Genomic DNA, 19,291 nt, shown 5'->3' with positions numbered 1-19,291 from the left:
GTCTCAACTAACAACTTTCCAACAGCTATTGTATGGATAAGATGGACTCTGCTGTGCAAAGGAGTTTATGCTAACCAGTGGAAGGAGGGGTTGAGGTGGAAGAAGAGTGATTTAGCGGTGACAGAAAGAGTGAAGAGCAGCTGGAAAGGTCAGATAAAGCAGCAATGTAAGTGTCCAAGCCACAAGAAGATAAAACTGCTCATTTGAGTTTTTAATAGCTGTCATTTGTATGTTGTGGCAGCTTTGACATTTACATTGCAAAAATTGCTCAAAGGTTGAGATGTTTTATGACTTATGTGCTTTCCTGCTGCAGAAAGGACTCTTAAGCCATCTCTATGCAGTAGATTTCACGTATTTAAGAGTGGCACCATCAAGCATGTTGTATCCATTCAGGCTGCCTCCTAAACCTGAGGCAGTGTAGTCATATCTGTGCAGTTCTTCAAGTGGGCTGATGAGTGTGTTGAGTAACACTGGCATTTAGCCCACCCCAGGCTAATTTGTCTGCCTGTGACGCTGTACAGATATGGCTATGCTGCTTTCAGTTTCAGAGCAGCATGATGTGGTTGAGGTAGGTTTTCCATCTTGATGTGGCCTTAGGCTGATTGCATCAGTGTCACTGGATTTGGTCTTGTGCAACGCTGTTGTTTTCAGAGCACACGCCCAGGTAATATGATGGCCTCAGTCTCAATGATACATCATCTCTATCAGTACTGGGTGTCAGGATTGGCTCAGACTTTTTAAAACGTGAAGTGGATGTGTGTACTTACCCTACAATTTCCCCTCAATTGCAGGAGCTCATATGAAAGCTGTTGATACCAGACGTGTAGGATTTGGAAATGAGATGAATAAAGACCTTAAATCAGTCAATATCTGAAGCTTGGGGTTAACATCTGTGTGTGCATGTGTGCTTGAGGTGAGGGAGAGAAATAAATATGGGAAAAATTGGCACTAGCTTTAAAATTAGCAGGACTGCCTAATACCAAGGAGAGGATCAGCACATGAATGGCCTTGTGTTGCAGCTCTGACTATGGGACACTGAGCAGTCACTTTTCCTATTCCTTGCTTTCCCTGGCAAGAATTGGTACAGTAGAATCTGGGTAGTTTATATCCTTCGGACTTGTGTAGAAATTCTGGAGATTTTTATACAACATCAAAAAGGCATATACAGGTATTTCCTTTAGACACGTATGCAGGTACACCCTTGTCCCAGAAAACTTACAATATAGGCAGAGAACCCAGAGTCAAAGGATGGAAGAGAAAAAAAACATGAAATGACTGCATAGAGCTTTTCTATGTATTTTATTCATTGACATAAACTTATTTTTAAATATTTTCCTAAGACCATCCTTTTCTTGAAACTTGTCTTTGAAACAGCAAAGAAACTATATGGACAGTACAGTCTTTCCCTTATTATCCTCAAAGTAGGCGTATCTGTGTGACAACAGCTCTAGGAGTAGCATAAGGGGAAAAGAACCTCCTTTAATCTGAAGTGAAATGCCTAAAGCCCTGGGAGTCCTCAGGTTGGAAACCTGGTACTCAGGTTGACGCTGCCTGTAGCAGCTCCCTTTCTATTACCATTGAGTCTCGTGGTGAAAGCAAGTAGCAGCTTGAGTCAATCAGTCATAAATCTGAAATATTTTTGTGGGGTATGAGAATTTTCTTAACGTTTAGATGACTGGATTATGGGTTTATTGCTCCAGATACTCCATAACTTTTTCCTTGGAAGAGTGCTTGTGGAGGCAATGCATCCTTCCCCACAATCTCATCTCCTGGGGGTCATCAACTATATATCTTGTCACTCAATCATAGGATGCCAGTTACCTTAATGACAGGTTCATTTTAGTGGAAGTCATCCGGCTGGCATCTGTCCATTGCTATCCTATTTCAGGCATGTAGCTCTGGGTGTACTGGTTTCCACTTTGCACTTCTGTCAGTCATGCTTCTGGGGTGGAATGTGCTTGTGTTTACGTGCTGTAATAGCAAGTGAGTCCCTGTCTGAATCAGTCTTATTTGGACATTTAGGTTGATATCTGGTGAGCTGTGATCCAGGGAAGCTCACAAAGAAAATTAATAGTATAAAAGACTATTTTTGAGATAAACAGAATACGAATGCAGGTCTTACTTCATAAATGGATTACCCTGTGTAGGTGGATACACAATCTGCTCTCTTGTGTAGAGATGACAGTGTTTGCACATGTTACAAAACTAAAACAGTTACCCCTCTCCAAAGGAGCCTAGCTGATCTGGAATGGCAGAAGTGGTAAGAGTGTCTTTTTTCAGTCATTTTTTATATTATCTAGCCAGTTGTATTACAATAGTATTCTAAAGCCTCTGTTGATCAAGACCATTTTTGCTTGTGCAGCAGCTGGCAGGGGCGACATGTAGGAGGTGCACGCAGGTGCATGTGCACCCCTGGCTGTGATGGTGCACCCCCTACAAAAAGGCACCACTGGCAGCGTCTGCAGGAGCTTCTGCTTACTGCCGCCGCACTCTGGCTGCCAGTGCAGCAATGCCCCCCAGCCGCTGGGGGCACAAGTCATTCATGGCACCTGGCACATCTAGGAAAAGACTTGTCACAACCTTAAAATAAGATTCCCCCCATCCCACCACAAAAAATAAAAGACAGTAGCAAGGAAAAGGAATAGCAGGAGGCTGAGAACAGTGATGAGAAAATCAAGCAGTTAGATGGGTTAGCAACACAATGTAATACTTCTGAATCTCTCTGAAATTTTAATAATTAAATATTGGCTTTTGCCCCTCAACATAGTCACCCTTACTTAGCCAATAGGTAGCATAGCAGAGATGGTCTTTGAGGAACAAATTGAAGAACAGTTGTCCTCAACAGTTAAATTAGGAGTGCATGCAGTTTTATGATCTTGGGGGCAAAAAACACTGCTGCGTTATGAAGCTTTTTGAGTTGAGTATCATGCAGATGAATGAGGTAATACCAGAAGTGTGTACCACTGGCCATACCTATTTGTGCCGCTATTCTATCAAGTCCTGCAAAGTCTTTTTTTTTTTTTTTTTTAGAGCCTTGAGATTAACAAGATTATCCACTCTCTCCTTTCCCTCTAGCTCCTTGTCCCAAAGTGGGGGTGAAATAATTTCCTAGCTCTTGGCTGTGTATATGGCTAGGAAACACATCTGTTGCATTAGAGTGGTAATTTTAGCCAGTGAATAACTAGATGGGGATTGCAAATGATCTCAGATTCCATAGTGTGAGAATTATTGATGTCCCTGCAGAACTGCTGAGTGCCTAAAACGCTGCTGGAAAACAGGTGCTTTTTTGTCTGGCTGGTATCTGGGCTGGGCCTGTGAGGGAAATGAGACTGACTGCTTTCAACAGCCTTTTCCTCTTTCAAAAGCTTTTTTTCTGACAGGAAGGATGACAAGGTTTAACGGCTGCCAGGTGCCGATGGCCACAGTTAGCTGTGACTTGGAGCTGTCCTACTGGCCAGAAATTTGGAGGGTGTTCGCGTGGTTGCAGTAGGTTTCTTAGAAGAACAAAACGGGTCTTTGCCTTTTATGTGAAGCCAAATCAGTAAAAAGGGCTTAGGCCAAGCTTGCCAAAAGATCTAACCCCAGTGGAAAGTAAAAATTTCCAGCCTACTCATCCTACAATGTTTCTCAGTCTTGGGCTTTTCTCCTCTTCCCTCATTTCTCCCTCCAACCTGTTACTTTAAAAGGGAAACGTATTTTACCCTCTGTAGCAGGAGTTGGCAGTCTTTTTGGCCAGAGTGCCAAAACACCCCAACCTCCACTAGGGTGGCAGTTGTAGAGGACAGTCCAGTTTTCTGTTACTCTATCCTCTATTGATATGTAACCCGCCTTTATGTCCTCTATTTTTCTCTTCAATAGAGGACATAAAGGCATCTGGTTTCGTAGCAATAGAAGACAGAGGACAACCAGACTGTCCTCTATGATGGCCACCCTAACCTCCACCCATGCCACAGCTTGGCATGCCAACGGCAGGAGAGCTGTGAGGGGCCCGATCCTCATTGCTGGCAGCTGCATGCATGTCTCTAGGTGGACAGTCGGGGAGGGTCTGGGGTTGCACTTCCCTGGCTCCTTCCCCACTGTCCGCTGCAAGGCGCACGTGCACCTCCCTCTGCTGTGGAGCCAGTGTCAGGGCTCCAGACCTCAGTGCAGCTGTTTGCAGCCTGCCCGTCACCTGCTGCAGCTACACAATGCCTGGGCCGGCTGTGGCAGGCAGCCAGGAGGCTGCAAATAGCTGCACTGGACTCTGCAGCCCCAGAGTGGCAGGAAGAGACAGGGCCGGTGCAAGTGGTGGGCAGGGTGCAGACAGCTGCGCCAGGCTCCACAGCCTCAGTACTGGCTCCATGGCAGCGGTTACGTGCGTGCTTCCAGGCGGACAGCGGGGTAGAGGTCAGGATTACACTGTAGAGCAATCCATGTTCTACAGTGGCTGTAGCCAAAGTAACCATAAGGTTTCTTTCTCTGTACCGAAAATGTTTTGCAAGTTTGAGAAAAGTGAACCCTGTGATTTAATTCTGAGGAGCCATTGTGTGAGTCCTTTCACGATGGCTGCTGTTTGGGAGAGTGCACAGTTTGCCAGCTAATGAGAGAGTGAGCATCTGCCTGCCTCCTCCAAAATGAGCTCCTGGTGCTGCTGTATCCATGCACTGGTTTCACTGGCTGCATTGGCAACTTGTGAATGATGGTAGGACCTGAAAGGTGTTCTGAACAACTGCTGTGGGAACTGCCATCCTGTTTCAGATTAAGCTCAGAGGAGAATACACCCATCTGGGGCTGAGATGGCAGACCTGGGCTCAGTAAGCTGCGTTTCTACCTGGATTTCCAAGCTTTGCAAAGTTCAGGTTCCCTCAGAAGATCTGAGGCAGTGGTGGGTGTCACTCCAGCTGAGAGCAAGAGGTGTGAGCAGTGGGTGCTTATGCACAATGTATTCTCTTCCAGTACTGCAGGAGCACTGATCTTGTCTCACATGCCTGCCAGAAATGCGGTTAGTGTCACACACCTTTCTGTAGAGCCCTTGCAGACTTGCTTTTAACTTGATATTTCATGGTACTACAGGCATTGCTGACTTCTGCCACCCTCCGGGATATTGTGGCACAGACCAAACTGATTGTACACTTGAGCTGTGTTTGGTTTTGCTCCGATTTTGGTAAGAGCCCCTCTATTCAGCCCAGGGCCAAACGATACTAGGGCTGTGGGTTGGCTTTGCAGGGGACAGTGTTGAAACACAAAAATGTGGCCTGTTGAAACAGGGAGGTTGGAAGCTCTGGGGTCTTCTGCCTCTACCATAGATTTTCTCTGTAACCTAAGGCAAGTTGCTTTCCCTTTTGCCTCTAACATTGACTGTCTTGCACCATCTCTTCTCTCTTCAACAAGACTGACAGTCTTAGAGAGAACAGTGAAGGGGCCTCATCAGATTAAGAGAGCAGGATGAATATCTTGTTAAATAATGCAGTGAAGGTGGTGGAGCCAGGGGAGTAGACAGTGCTAAAAGAACCTAGGGATACAGCGGTGCATTTTTAAACAAAGCCATTCTCAATTATCCAGTAGAATAACAGTAAAAAGGCAATGAATGGTATATAAAAATGTTTAAAGTTGTTTAACTTCTAAGCTGGAAGGAAACAAACCCAGCACAGAAAGAAAGAGATCCCATGCCCCCACAGTGCATGTACACTTCCAAAGGACAAAGTGCCTTGAGAGTAACATATACCCGCCGACACCATCTGCACTGTTATCATGCTCTGACACAGCCCCCTGCAGAGAGCAAGCCAGAAATGGAATAATAGAAAGCTCATCAGCTGTTCAGCAGTACTTTTTTTTTTCCCTAGCAAGCGTTTCACCATTTTCGGTAATATTCGGTCTGGTCTATTGGAGCAGCATGGTGTTCAGATAAATTTTAAAAAAATCCTCCTCCCCCTCCTGAAGTCTGAAGTTAGGCAGAGGGCAGGGCAGGGGGTTACTTTATGGTTAGGCCATAAGGTGCCAGCCTGCCCTGCTTGTTATAGTCAATACAAAGTTTTGGCAGAGCTTAATTTTTTACTGTGGGGGGACCCAGTTTTGAGATCTCCTGGGTCACTTAGGTAATTGTAAGGTTACCAACATATTCGCTGGAAAAGGATTTTGTTAGCGTGCTTCTAAATATCAAACTTATTAAATGAATTAATATTTGGATAGATATCAATTCTTCAAGAAGTATTTGCTGCTGCTTTTTCGCTCTCCAGGCGGTTTTTACTTTTGAGAATTAGATTCTTGTATTCAGCTAATTAGGACAATGGTGCACTTGAAGTTCAGAGTATTTTTATCTGTTTCTATTTAATAGCAGACATACCACATTTCTGGTTCTGCATATATGGCACTTCCCCCTGCAGCATTCTGTATTACTACATCTCTCAACATTTTAATTCTAACTTGGTACTTCCTCAAAACTGACCCAGCCATTATTATCTACAATTAACACTCCACTGTTAGACTATAGGATGACAGAACATAACCACAGAAAATGTCTGTTGTCAGCAGTGGTGGTAATGTTTGTCTTTCATATGAGAGATCCTGTGCTTTGACCACTTGCGGTTAGTATTTCAGACACTAGGCTAGTTTCCACAAGTGTTAGATGTAGTGTCCTGGCCCAATTGCAATTTAGCCAGATTGCCTGTGCACCTCAATACCTGCCCCTCCACTTCAAATTTATAGGGTTTCCCCATATCTTTAACTGCTGCTGTGTAGAATTGTTAATTCCAGAATGGCTGATGTGTTCAGCCTCAGGAGTGGATGCAGTCCGTCTATTAGTAGCTCCTAAACAAGGGCCCATGGACAACCAGTAGTTCATAAAAAGTTTGCTGATGGCTGGTCGTCACGCACTTTGCTTTTACAATGACCTTATTGCATTAAAAATAGCAAAAATCACATTATTATTAAGCCAACATTTAGTCCTTTATGCAAGCAGCTGCTAAAGCTAAAGCAGGGAATGGTAGGCAGTCATGTATGTGAACTGGTTTGCATTACAGTGAATGAGAGAAGAGGCAGACTACACGACAGTTGCTATAAGCAATATCACTTGCATGCTTGAGAAGTTCTCCAGTATGCATCTCGCATTACATTCGTGGCCTGTAGTATTTAGGGATGCTTTGTCAATGAAGGAATAACCTGAGGGCAACTGGCATAAAAGGATGGTCCGTTGATTCAAGAACCTACATAGGACAAAGGCAGCCAGGCTTATTTCTCACTTTCTCTAACATGTTGTGCCATGGAAAGTGTCCAGTAAGGCTGACCGAAGTCAATGAGAGCTACAGGTGCCTAGCACTTTGAAAATTGAACACCTTGGGGAAACCCAGATAGAGCAAACAAAATGAGGGACCCATCAAGCAGATTTGATGTGCTAGAGCCTAGGACTAAGTAGCTGTTTCAAACAAACTCGTCTTAGTATTGCACTCTGAGATGGAAGGGCCTTGCAGCCCCTTTGTGTAGTCTGGTATTATTCTTATGCCTTACAGGGTAAATGCATGGACCACTAATTTATTTTGGACCTAAAAAAACCCAATGTATCCTACCATCAATGATTTTACTCTTTGGCTCTCTTCTCTGAACCAGTGTAGTCCATGAAAAATTACTGATTGTTCTTTTTTTTTTTTTTTCTCCTCTGTTTCTAGACTTTCACAGCATGGTGTAATTCTCACCTTCGCAAGGCTGGCACACAGATTGAAAACATAGAGGAAGATTTCAGGGATGGCCTTAAACTCATGTTACTTCTGGAAGTCATTTCAGGTGAGCTAGGAAATTATTTCACCCCCACTTTGGGAAATTTCAGGTGAGGAGAGGCTTGGGGTGATGGTCTCAGTGTCGTTAGTGTTGCCATTGATTTTACTGTCTTCCCACTCATCCACAGAATAGGATCAGCAAGGGCAGTGGCAGGAAAGGCTTTGCCTCAGCTATCCTCCACATGCCGCCTATTGGTGTGGTTCTTCTCTTTCAACTTTCTTCTACCAATAAGGAGCACACATCATTCTGTGAAGTCTTACCCAGTGTCTTGGACCACACAGCAGGAATCATGAAGAGACTTTAGGCAAAGTGCAGGATTCCCACATTGGCACTTTGTGCCATATGCTTGTTAGAGCAGGAGAATGACTGAAGTTATGGCAAGTGCCCCTCTGCATGACTGATGCCATCCTGAATTGGGATGAGTTTTTCAAATGGGGCTGACCGCAGGGCTGATCCTGGCAAACTGCAAAAAATGTATTTTACAGCAAGCATCAGGAAATGTATGTAGGTACATGTGTGTGTGACATTAACATGAGAAACTGGGATCCAGGCCCCAATGTGGAATGTGAAAATGTTTGAAGTCTTGAGAAGTCTGGTATAACAGAGAAACCATATCTTATCCAAAGCCAGTAGGAAGGTTTAGTTGTCTCCTGAACTAGAAGTGGGGAAAGTAGGGTGATCTGCAGAGTCAAGGATCCACACAGATCCAGCAACTCCCACTTCTGCTCCTCAGCCAATGTGCTATCAGAGTCCTTGTTCTGCCAGAGTCAGCCCAGAGGCTTGAATCTGGGGCTCCTAAATTCCAGGGTGCCCTGTCAGCTTTCTTTTGATGGCTCCTTTAGTACAGTGGTTCCCAACCTTTTTAGACTGCAGACCAGAAGTGACCATGGACCAGCAAACTGTGAACCAGCATGCTGTAGATCAGAAGCAACTGGAATACTGCAGACCGGCAACCAACCCTTTTTTATACTCGGTATAAACTGAGTATTTAGTGTGCTTCTAAATATCAAACTTATTAAATGAATTAATATTTGGATAGATATCAATTCTTCAAGAAGTATTTGCTGCTGCTTTTTTGTTCTCCAGGCAGTTTTTACTCAGTATAAAAAAGGGCTGGCTGCCAGTTTGCAATATGCTGGTCACTTCCAGACTTCAAGTCTGGCAGCCAACCCTCCTATGGACCAGCAGCCAACCCTTCGCAGCCCGATGCCAGCCTGCAGCCCAGGGGTTGGGAACCTCTGCTCTACTAGGCTGTCTGTGCTAATGCTACCTCCCCTCCGTTTTGCACTCTTGTCCCTCTTGGCGTGTTTACCAATAGTGCTGCCTCAGTGAGAGCACTCAGAGCCTGCCTCTTATGCCTTAGGGGGTCAGCTCTTGTGCTCTGCAGATAGCATAACCCCTCATGTTCTGGAAAGGTTGGAGTTCAAGGCAATACTTATTTGGGAGTTAGGAATGGGAGTTGCAGGGCACATACACTTGCTCTACAACACTTGCAGGAAGCTAGCTGACTGGGTGGGCCTTTTCATTTCATTGAACTTTTTGATCATGTGTAGAGGGAAGGTTAAAAGGGTGCAGTGGGAAGGTAGAGGCACATGGAAGCTAATATTTAAGTTGCAGGTCACCAGGGTTAGGGAAAACATGAGGGGAGAATGCTGGAGGGAGGATAGGTGCTGGGAACATTGTACACTCGATGTCCAACCTGGGCACTGGGCACTTCAGACTCTGACCCCAAACACTTGCGTATTTGGCGTGTTGAGGCCTCCATTGCGAAGGCTGCCAGAACTGAAAGATGTAGGCACCATGACAGAGTTGCACAAAAGATGAAGCCAGCACTTCCAGATCCAGCCCCTAGATGTCTCGTTGGACACCTCTTCTACCTCTTGCTGTCCTGCCAAGAGGCTGCTTGCTACCCTTATAGTCCTGTTGTGATTACTACTGGTCCTCTACCCAGAGTGTGCACCCTTTCCTGGCTTTCTTACAGATCCAGTCCCAGCTCCCCATTTGCTACCTCTGCTCTCTCAGCTTTTTGCTTCCTCCACGGACCATTAAAGAAGCTTTGTGTTGATCCAGTTTTGAACTAGGTAGCAGTATCCTCCATTAGTTTTGCATCTTTTCTTTCTAGCTGGGCTGAGGATAAAATTACCCAGCGATGAGGCAACATGCCCAATATAACAGTGGTGGCCCGGTTTAAGACTTTTGAGCAAAGCTAAGACCCTCCATGAGGGAGTGTATATCATCTGACTCCACAAGCCTGGTAGAAGTTACAACTGCTGGAGTTGAGGTTGAGGGGTCAAATCCTTGGTAGCAGCACTTACAGAAGCAGAAGTGGGGGAGCTCTGCTTGTCCTGTGAACTATCCTGCTTGCAAGTAGGATGCGGGGCAACCTAGCCTACACACTGGCACTGGGCAGGACGTGGTTACCCCATCCCATGAAACTGCAGAACTTCAAAAATGTTCCCATTTTGGGACCATTTCTCTGCTCTGCCTGTTTTCTGCCAGAGGCTTGAATCTGAGGCTCCCACATACCCTAAGCACAGGGCTCTGTCTCAGTCTCTTTCGGTCTCTCTCTCTAGGCTTGGTCAGTAGTTTCATGCTGGCATTTCATCTCCTCTCCTGGCATGGTCTTGCAGAAAGTTTCTGTTTTGACAAACTGACATTTTACAATGAAAAACTGGATTTTTTTGAAAAACCACTGACCAGCCTTATTCAACATCCTCATTACCTCCCAAACAGGATGATGAGAGGAGAAATTCACAAGGAAAGCCCAGCAGTTTTCTTAAAGCAAGGTGCCTTTGTTCTTATGCAGGTAAAAACCAGGCCCCAGAAGATTTGTTCCAAAAGACAGCTTTCTCTCACCAACCTTGCATTCCAGTGCTTCCCTGAGAAGACCCTTTCTCCCTATGCGCCCTGTAAGATCAAATAAACCGGGCCCAGAATTTAGTTCTTGTTTAAAAAAAAAGGAAAGAAAGAGAGAACATTTTTTTCTCTTGAACAAAAGGGATGACTAATAGAAATTATCTACTGAACAAATTCCATGATAAACAGTACTTAAGCCAACACTTCCTTGCATTGTTTGGCTTACAAACTGCAGCCTTGGGTTAGTACATGAGAACCAGAAGGTGGAAGCGGCTAGACAGGGAGAAGGACAGGACAGTAATGCAAATAGCTGAAAGTAAAGAACATTTCTTGAATGCTTTCATCGTAATAATTGAATTAATTAGTATTATGAGGGAAGAGTTCTGTGGGGATACTGTTGTTTGAAGTTTTGGCCTCAAATTTAATTTCTTATTCTTTATTAATTCAAGTTAAACTCATGAAACTAATCACACCGCCTTTGCTCTTGTTTTACAATGACTTTAGATATCCAAGCTGGAAGAAATGGAAAGCAGAAAGCAGCACATAATGGCATATTCTTTGCTTCTCATTCAGTAGGAGAGAGGGTCTTTAAGGTGTAGGTTGTAACATAGGTAAAGAAATGTATTGACAACAGAGGATGAAGTCAGAAGTGGGTATTTGCTTTGAGAGCCAATTCTCTGTTTCTTTTTATGTGACAGTTAAAGAAACTGGCCTTCCAGAATAACTGAGAAAACACTTTCAAAAGGCTTTATTTCCATATTTTTCTTACTTTCGAGGGAGTGCTGGTTGAGATGACTTTCTGCTTTCCCACCTCTATTTTCTCCTAGTTTTTGTTTTTAAAGGAACCACCCCATCTTACTTAAAAAGAGTAGAGGAGCTCTTTATGGTTCATTTCTCCTTTTTCATCCTTAAGCCTAGTGAAATGTGTTTGATGCTGCTCCCCTGGCTTTAAAAGATGCAGGGTGGAGCTGTAGCAGCAGCCTCTGTGACTGAAGATAACCTTAGCATATATGGCTAAGAAATGACTTGCCTAAATGTACCATTTTATTTCCTTGTGGATGTTCCACTTTTTGCTAACTCTCTGTCTGAAATGTAAAAGCTTTTGTTCCCTCCGTCCCCCCAACCTTTTTTTCTCCATTCTACCACTTGCTGTTTGAAATTCGGGCAGTGCTGGGTAGTTGATTAGTGATGTGTCTCATATGGAATGATTTCTGATGTGCATCTAATTAGGTTTCGGATAGGAACACCCGCAGAAAGTTCATTTGGTCTGCTCAAGGGTTTGAGCTTAATAAATTTTCTGTTACTGATAGGTTAGTGCTAGTAAAACTAGGGTGACCTGAATATGTGCAGGATGGCACCAGGAAAGGGCACACCACTTCAAACCAATGTCTCCAGAAAAATTATCAGTGCATTCTCCCAGCTCTGATACAAGTCATAAACCGGTGTTTGCTATAAAACGTATTTTATAGACTATAGAAGCCAGCTCCAATAATAAAGGTTAATTACTCTTGACCATGAGCTGTGTCACTCCCTCCTGCTGCCTTATTGTAAACATTTAAGGTGCCCACCACTGTAATAGCAAAGCCCCATTATATGCAGTTAGAAGTACACCAGATCCCTTAACAGAGAGGAATTGAACTTGCAGGTTTTTTAATTATAAAGCTTTTCATAGCAGAGGAAGAATTCCAGGTGATTTTTATTCCTGGTACATGCTATCATGGTCATTCAGTGCTTAGCTGTTCCATATCTACAGAAAGATGAGTCTTGCATCGAGTCCTAAAAAGCCGAGACTTTTCTGAGGAATGCTTGGACCCTCCTAGAGCTCAGGTCCTGACCCATCATATAGGGAAGTGAGTTTTGGATCAAAGACCAGCCTTTGTAATCTGTAGTTAATAGGCATCACCATAGCATGAGTCAGAAGTTTTTAACGAGTTGCCTGGTTCAGTAAATCTTTAAGGGTTGATAATAGCAATGCTCCCTTCCCCTCAAACAGCTTTTTCAAGGGTATCCTTTTCATGGAAGTTGTTTTGGGGGAGGGTCAGCACAGCATGTCAGTTATTAAAATTCCTGGGTACCAACATACAGACGTTCTCTACCTTTACTGCTGAGGGCAAGAACTTCTGAGATGTAGCTCAAGAATAGGGGTCTGCACGATTTAGGCTATTTTAATTGAACTATGCAATCTGTTTGTAGTGTGCAGGGGGATCTCATTTTTGTTTCTCTCTTTTCTGAATAGGTGAACGTTTGGCTAAGCCTGAGAGAGGCAAAATGCGAGTCCATAAAATTTCCAACGTGAACAAGGCCCTGGATTTCATTGCTAGCAAAGGAGTCAAGCTGGTGTCCATTGGAGCAGAAGGTAAAGAAGCCACTTGCCTGGTTCTAGACCTAGTTTGAGTGAACCATCCTTCCCGATCTGGCATACCGTGTTGTTTTGCTCCTCTCTTCTGTTGTTTAACCAAGCTCAGGCCATTCTCTGCTGGGACAGTGGCAGGAGGAAGCATATTGGCTTCTTGAGGTTTTATATCCCACTTAAACACCATCCTTGAAGATTTGACTGCAGTGTCTGTGGGAGTACAATTGTGCAGTCCCTTGCACTTTACTTGAGCATTTCTTCATACATTTACCCTGAGTTATACTCTGATCCGGTTGCAATGTGGACAGTTGTGTTCTCAGGTATCAAAAGTGGGAAGTTTCAGTATTTCAAAAAAAGTTTTCATTTCAAATGAGAACACCAGCTGACAGAGAAAGGGAATTCTTACATGAAAATGAAGCAGGTGGCTGTGCCTCAGGAGTCAGGACTAGAGGAGACCCCTAATATCTACAGCTGACTCTTCTACAGGGGATCTCATGTGAGGAGTAGATAAGACCCTGATATCATGCAGGGAGCTAAGAAGCTGTGAAAACTCTGGCTAAAACAGGCACTTTCAGGACTTCCAAGGCTCCCAGCAGTGCAGCCTGAAAGCCCTTGGAGCCATGGCTAAAGTGAAGGATACCCTAAGTCTTGAGAGCCTCTAGTACAGTGATTCTTAACCAAACTGCCAGAGCACCCTAGGGTGCCTTGAGAATGTGTAGACTCCTGTGGCACCCTATGTTAGCACTGTTAGGTATGCAAACATAATTCGCAAGATAAACCATAAGACATGTAGGTGGGACACAGGGGAGCACGTACTTCCCCTGAGATTGGCTGCTGCTGGCTTCTGTGGGCAGTCGCTGCCACCCACCCCCCTTGCTGCCGATGCGGTTGCTGGCAGCTGCAGGCAGTCCCCACTTGCCAGTTACCAGTGCCGACAGCGTGGATGGCGGATGCAGGCGGTCCCTGCTCACCACCTGCTGCTTACTCCCCCCAGTACTGCCGCACTGCAGCTGCCTGCAGGCGGTCCTTGCTCACTGCCACTATGCCCCCACCACCAACACCACTGATCACCATGCCCTCCCAGCCTCGGAAGACACACGTCGTTCATAACAGAAACCTTGAGATTTCAAATAGGAATCCACAGTGTTAAAAATGTTGCAACCCCCTTGTGGTCTTTGAGTTCTTTGTAACAGAAGAATTGCTCTATTATTTTTCTGAGATCAAAAAATGAATGAAAACCAGAAGCTGGTATTTTCCAAGGGGTTCCTCAAGCTTGTCACAACATGCCCAATCACCTGGTTAGCTTTTCTTTCCGTACTTTTGCACTTTCTGGGGTGGGATACTATCTTAAAGACGATGACATATTTTTATCCCCCATAGAAAAGGTTCAAGTTTTCCAGAGGATATGAGATATTGCCAGGCAGAATGATTTTGCAGTGGCTGGGGGTACTTGTATTGCCCCTTTATACTCTTTGGAAATTAAATTGAGGGGGAGAAAGGTATTTACAGTTGGATCTCAATATTAAATTGTGATCCTCTTTGACTAGACTCAGGACCAAACAGATGCCCATAGCTGTTCTGGCTGGATGTAGATTTTCCATTCCAAGGGCTAAAAGATGTTGCCCCGTCTGTCTAGGAGTTTTAAAAGATACTATCCACTAGGTTTTAGAATGTTCTTTATATGGTGACATAAGGAGAACCTTATTTCTGTTCTTGCGGAAATTGATACACTTTTCAAAGAGAGAGAAGTTAATCTGGATTTTACAGCAAACAGATCCAAATTTAGTAAACTGTCTTGCAATTTTTGCTTATAAGGCTGAGGTGATTAGAGTTAAATATTCTTTATTACTGATATGAGTGATGCATTTTAATATTAGATATGATTTTAGCGTCTTAATTGTGAATCTGTGTACAACAATATTATAGATTCATGTCTTGATTTACTACTATATTTAAATTAATAATGTTTTTATGTTGATGGGCTCTGTTTTTAGTATAATATTTGTAGTTCAGTTACTTTGTTCAAACTTATGTATATTATGGTTGTGTGTGTGTGTTTATGTCATTTTCGGGCACATGGCATTTAGCCAAGATCCTTAATAAATTGAATTGAATGGAATGGGATGCCTTGAGTCTAAAAAGGTTGAGGACCACTGCTTTAGCACCGCACCTTCTGCATGTATTAGTATAGAGAGAGGGACAACTTCAGGAACAGGAAATCTCAACAAGCTTGCTGATACAAGGCAGTATCTGTGAGTAGTCAGCTGCAATACTGGGAGTTGCTGCAAACATGTCTAAGAGAAACCACAAAATGGACAGTTTACAAGAAACAAGGTCTGTGTAGCAAAGAGAAATCCATTTTTTTTCAGTTAGTTTCTGTTATTTTTAGTTACGTTTGAACTTTTATCAGTGCTACAGCATAAAGTAATGCTCTCCACCTTTAAGGATGTGAGCTAGGTTCTTTGGTATCTTTCCCAGCTCAGCTGTGGGGTCTTGGTCAAATTTTCTAGTTCAACTCCCCACTGACTTGAGTACTCAGGTTGCGTTACCCAAAGACTGATTATGCTCTTCTAGGAATTCCACATCTCTAGAAACTGAGGCTGTAGGCCTCAAAAACTAATGCCCAGGCAGAGAAGCACTTGCAATTGGAATATGCTTTGAAAACAGTGGCCTTAAAGCTTTCCTCAGTTTATCAGTCTAGATAAAAAGGTCCTTTTGTAATCCTTGCAAGAAATGTGCTTTCAGTGCCTGTTAATAACCAGCGACTACTTCAGGTCTCAGTTAAGTGCTTTAATATTTGCAAATGTAAATTACCTCCTCTTGATCTGGATTTCAACTCTATAACACTGATATCCTTCTACACCAGAACAGAGTGTAGATTCTAAGTACTTATTTTGCCACTCCTCCTGCAGGACCTGAGAACTTCAAAAGTGTTTATGGGTTTGTTCTCACAGGGGCTAGGTGAGGGTAGGAAGGTTTAATATCCCCAAACCTTGGAGTTTTTAAATCCACTTGATCTTAGCAGCATCCAGACACTACCTCAAAGTCTAGCCTTTTAGGCACACTCCTAGTGTACGGACTCTTGTACTGGTTCAACTTCTGGGAAATGGAACCACAGGATCCAGCCATCCTATACAAGACCAGTCCTGATCCCAACCAGCAAGTCCCTCCAGACATTTAAGTGTGCCCTCTTTAGAGCTTCACCTGTGTGGGCAGTCATATATAACTTAGGGTTTTGACTGCTGTTCTCCTCCAGGGAACCCAGGCTCCTTCTGTCTCTGTACAGTCATCTCTCCTGGTTCTGATTTCCCATGGCTAGAGAAAGAAAAGCCATGTCTACACCAGGGGTTGGCAACCTTTTGGAAGCAGTGGAGCAAATTAGAGCAGGTCTCTCCAGCAGCACTGGACCTGGCCACCACCGCTTCCCCTGCTGCCAAATTTGCTGCTGATGCGTTTCTGACCCAGTTGCCACTCTTCCTGCTGCCAAATCCCCCTCACCACTGAATTGCTGCCAGCATCCAGGATTTGTGGGTCAAATGCTACCCGCAGGCTGTAGGTTGCCAGCCCCTAGTATACACACTAAAATTTTCCTGGAGCACCCTGGAGTGAGTACCTTCAAGCACCCTGTTGAAGTCCAAGTGGGCTTCCTCCTTGCCCAGAAGGAGTATAACCACCTCCATGTGGCAGTTCCATGCTGCTGAATGCGTGTTAGCTTGCCCCAGGCATCTTGCAGATATGGCTACATGGCTTCTCGTTTAGGAGGCAGCTCACCGAGAGCATCACAGTATGCTTGAGGTTGTTGACCTTGGGGTTACTCGACTTGCTGTGTCGATGTAACCAGAATCTGGTGTTATCACTTCTTGGCCTCTTGAAGGCTCAGATCAAGTGTACTGGATCCTGAAGACCTGGGGTGACAGGTTTGGGACTCTGTCTAGCTGAACTTAAGAATTTTAGCTTATTTTTTGAACTCCCTGCAGGCTTACAGCTTTGCTAATATCTTTCACGCAGTTGCCACATTAGACTGCATCACCCCTCTTGTGTTATATGGAGGGAGTCTAAGACTTCACAGTCTGCCTGAATAGGAGAGTCATTAAAGATCATCAAGAGCTAAATAACCTTTTCCTTTTCCAGTGGAGACTAGCAGACAAACGCTGTTGATTTGCTGCATGGCTCTCAACTGTTTTAACAAACTCAGAGGACAGACATAGCTACAGCTGGTGGAAGATCAGAAGTAGTCCAGGAGAAGAGCAGGAAGAGAATAGATTGAAATTTATTAGTAGATGTTAAGAGTTATGAATCCAAGAAGATGACAAAGCCCATAGGGAAATATAGATCACCCGAGTGATGGACTAACATAAGGGGATGGAGGTGAGGTGGGGAACAACTAGGTTGCAGAAAATACAAAAGTTAGCCAACTAAGCCAGAATCCCAAACTAGTCACCCCAGGTCTTCAGGATTGCCCATGGCCATAAATCCATCCTTCCTCCTTAGGCAGGCCCCTTCTTTCAAAAAAAGGATGAGTTGGAGGCAGTCTGCACGCAAGATAGGTGTCTTTGTTTGCCCCTTTGCTTTACTGAAAGGGCTAAGATGATGCCTGACCCAGTTACCATCCCCCAAGCCCTACGGATGCCTGTACATCTGCAGGACACCTGCTCCAACATGGTGTAATTTGGCTTCCCCATGTTTCAAAATGGTGGTGGGGGTACTTTAACTAAAGTTCATCAAATGAGCTTTAGTTAAAGTGCCCCTGCCACCATTTTGAAGCACGGGACACTGAATATAACCCAGAGCATGTGTAAAGATGACTTATGAGTCTGTTCATAGAGCAAAACTGTTCCACTGTAGTGCCCTTGTTCAAAACTCAAAACTCTGATGAAGCTCTGTAGCACTAGGATGCAGGTTAAAATTAGCTAACTAGTGCAGGGCTGTGGAGGGACCCTGAGATTGGCATAACCTTCTGTGGCATGAGGCAAGTGCAGGACAAAGATTCATTTGGAACTAGTATGGGGCTACCTGGTTTACTGAGTTAAACCCTGCCTTGCTCTATGTGTGCAAGCCTCTGAATCTATGGGGGAGCTCAGTCCACAGTAGCAAAGAGTGCTGAAAGTTAGGACCAAGGAAGAGCTCAAGTTTTTGTTCATGTTCTTTAATGCTAGCTCAGGCAATAGCCAGGCTTAAGTGACCGCTAAAGAAGCATGGATTTCCTGCATGCATCTTACACAGGTTTCACCCAAACTGCCCCAGTTAAGAGAGTAATAAACATAAGCACACTACAGGAGTTCTTTGGCCACCTCACGTGAGTGCCAGGTGCTAAGTACAAAGCAGATATCTTCAGCATTAGGAATGGGTCTCTGCTTCAAAAGGCATGGCAATAACTGCTTGCTAAAGGGATTATAAACCTTCCTGATTCATGCCATTTTAAGGGCTTAAATTAAAGACTTTAAAAAGCCATTGCAGCAGCAAACCAGAAAATAAAAACCAATGAAGCAGTGAACATGCAGCCCTAGAAAAAGGAGCTATAAGTTGCTCAAGTAAGTGAGACCCAGCTAGAAAGTCATCCAGGTGACTTTACTACCAGAGAGGGAAATCATATACTCCAGCAGTTAAACCAGCATTATTGGCCAGGGAAGTACCTTCCTCACCTTGAGAGAGTTCTCTGTGTCTTGGTGCAAGGCAGGGGCAGGCCAGATCCAGCCTGCTAGGCCATTCTTTCTGGCCTGTGGGGCCCCTAAACAAATTAGAAAGTTTATATTTACCTGCTGCTGGCTGCCTCTCAAAGATAACAGGAGACACAGGGGCAGTGGGAGTCAGCAGGAGAAAGGTAGGCCCAGCCCCACCCCACCTTCAGCCCCTTCCCACCTCCAGCTGGAAGCCTCTGCCTGCCATGGCTTTCACTGCTTCCCTGCCCACCTGCTGGCCGCTCCAGTACCACATGGCCCCCAAGTGCATCACTGGACCACAAGGGGCCAGAAGTGGGAGTGTGTGTGTGTGTCCCCCCATTAGGGCTGTGCGAGGCTTCAGACGCTTCGGGGTCTGAAGCAGCACATCTGGGTCGAAGCACTGGCCTCGTTAGGCTTCCCAAAGTGGTTTGGAGCCACCTTGGCAGGCTTTGTGGTCTCAGCATAGGCTACCACCCTTGCAGTTTTTACCCCACTATGTTGTAACATCTAGACGTGATGCGAGTTTTGCTTTCACGAATTTGGGGTGCTGTTCCCCTCAAACCCCTATACCGATCTTCTTGAAACTTGGCAGGCTTTATCCTCTCTGCAGAGTCTACAACCCCGAAAATTTTATCCAAACTGTACAAAAAACAAAGTTGTAGATATTTCATTT

At 44.5% G+C, this 19,291-nt stretch overlaps 1 protein-coding gene across 3 annotated transcripts in view; it reads left to right on the top strand.

Moving 5' to 3' along the window:
- ACTN1 (actinin alpha 1) overlaps nucleotides 1-19,291 on the top strand; it is a 137,986-nt gene that overhangs the window by 55,849 nt on the left and 62,846 nt on the right. For all 3 annotated transcript variants that reach the window (XM_090033216.1, XM_090033215.1, XM_090033213.1), the window contains exons 2-3: nucleotides 7,641-7,755; nucleotides 12,842-12,961. In XM_090033216.1, the coding sequence (XP_089889342.1) occupies nucleotides 7,641-7,755; nucleotides 12,842-12,961 (235 nt within the window). The remainder of the gene's footprint in view (nucleotides 1-7,640; nucleotides 7,756-12,841; nucleotides 12,962-19,291) is intronic.

The sequence above is a fragment of the Crocodylus siamensis genome, chromosome 2, assembly GCF_052110815.1.
Source record: "Crocodylus siamensis isolate JL-2025a chromosome 2, ASM5211081v1, whole genome shotgun sequence".
In the NCBI taxonomy this organism is placed as follows: domain Eukaryota; kingdom Metazoa; phylum Chordata; order Crocodylia; family Crocodylidae; genus Crocodylus; species Crocodylus siamensis.
This window is presented reverse-complemented; position numbering and strand designations above follow the sequence as displayed.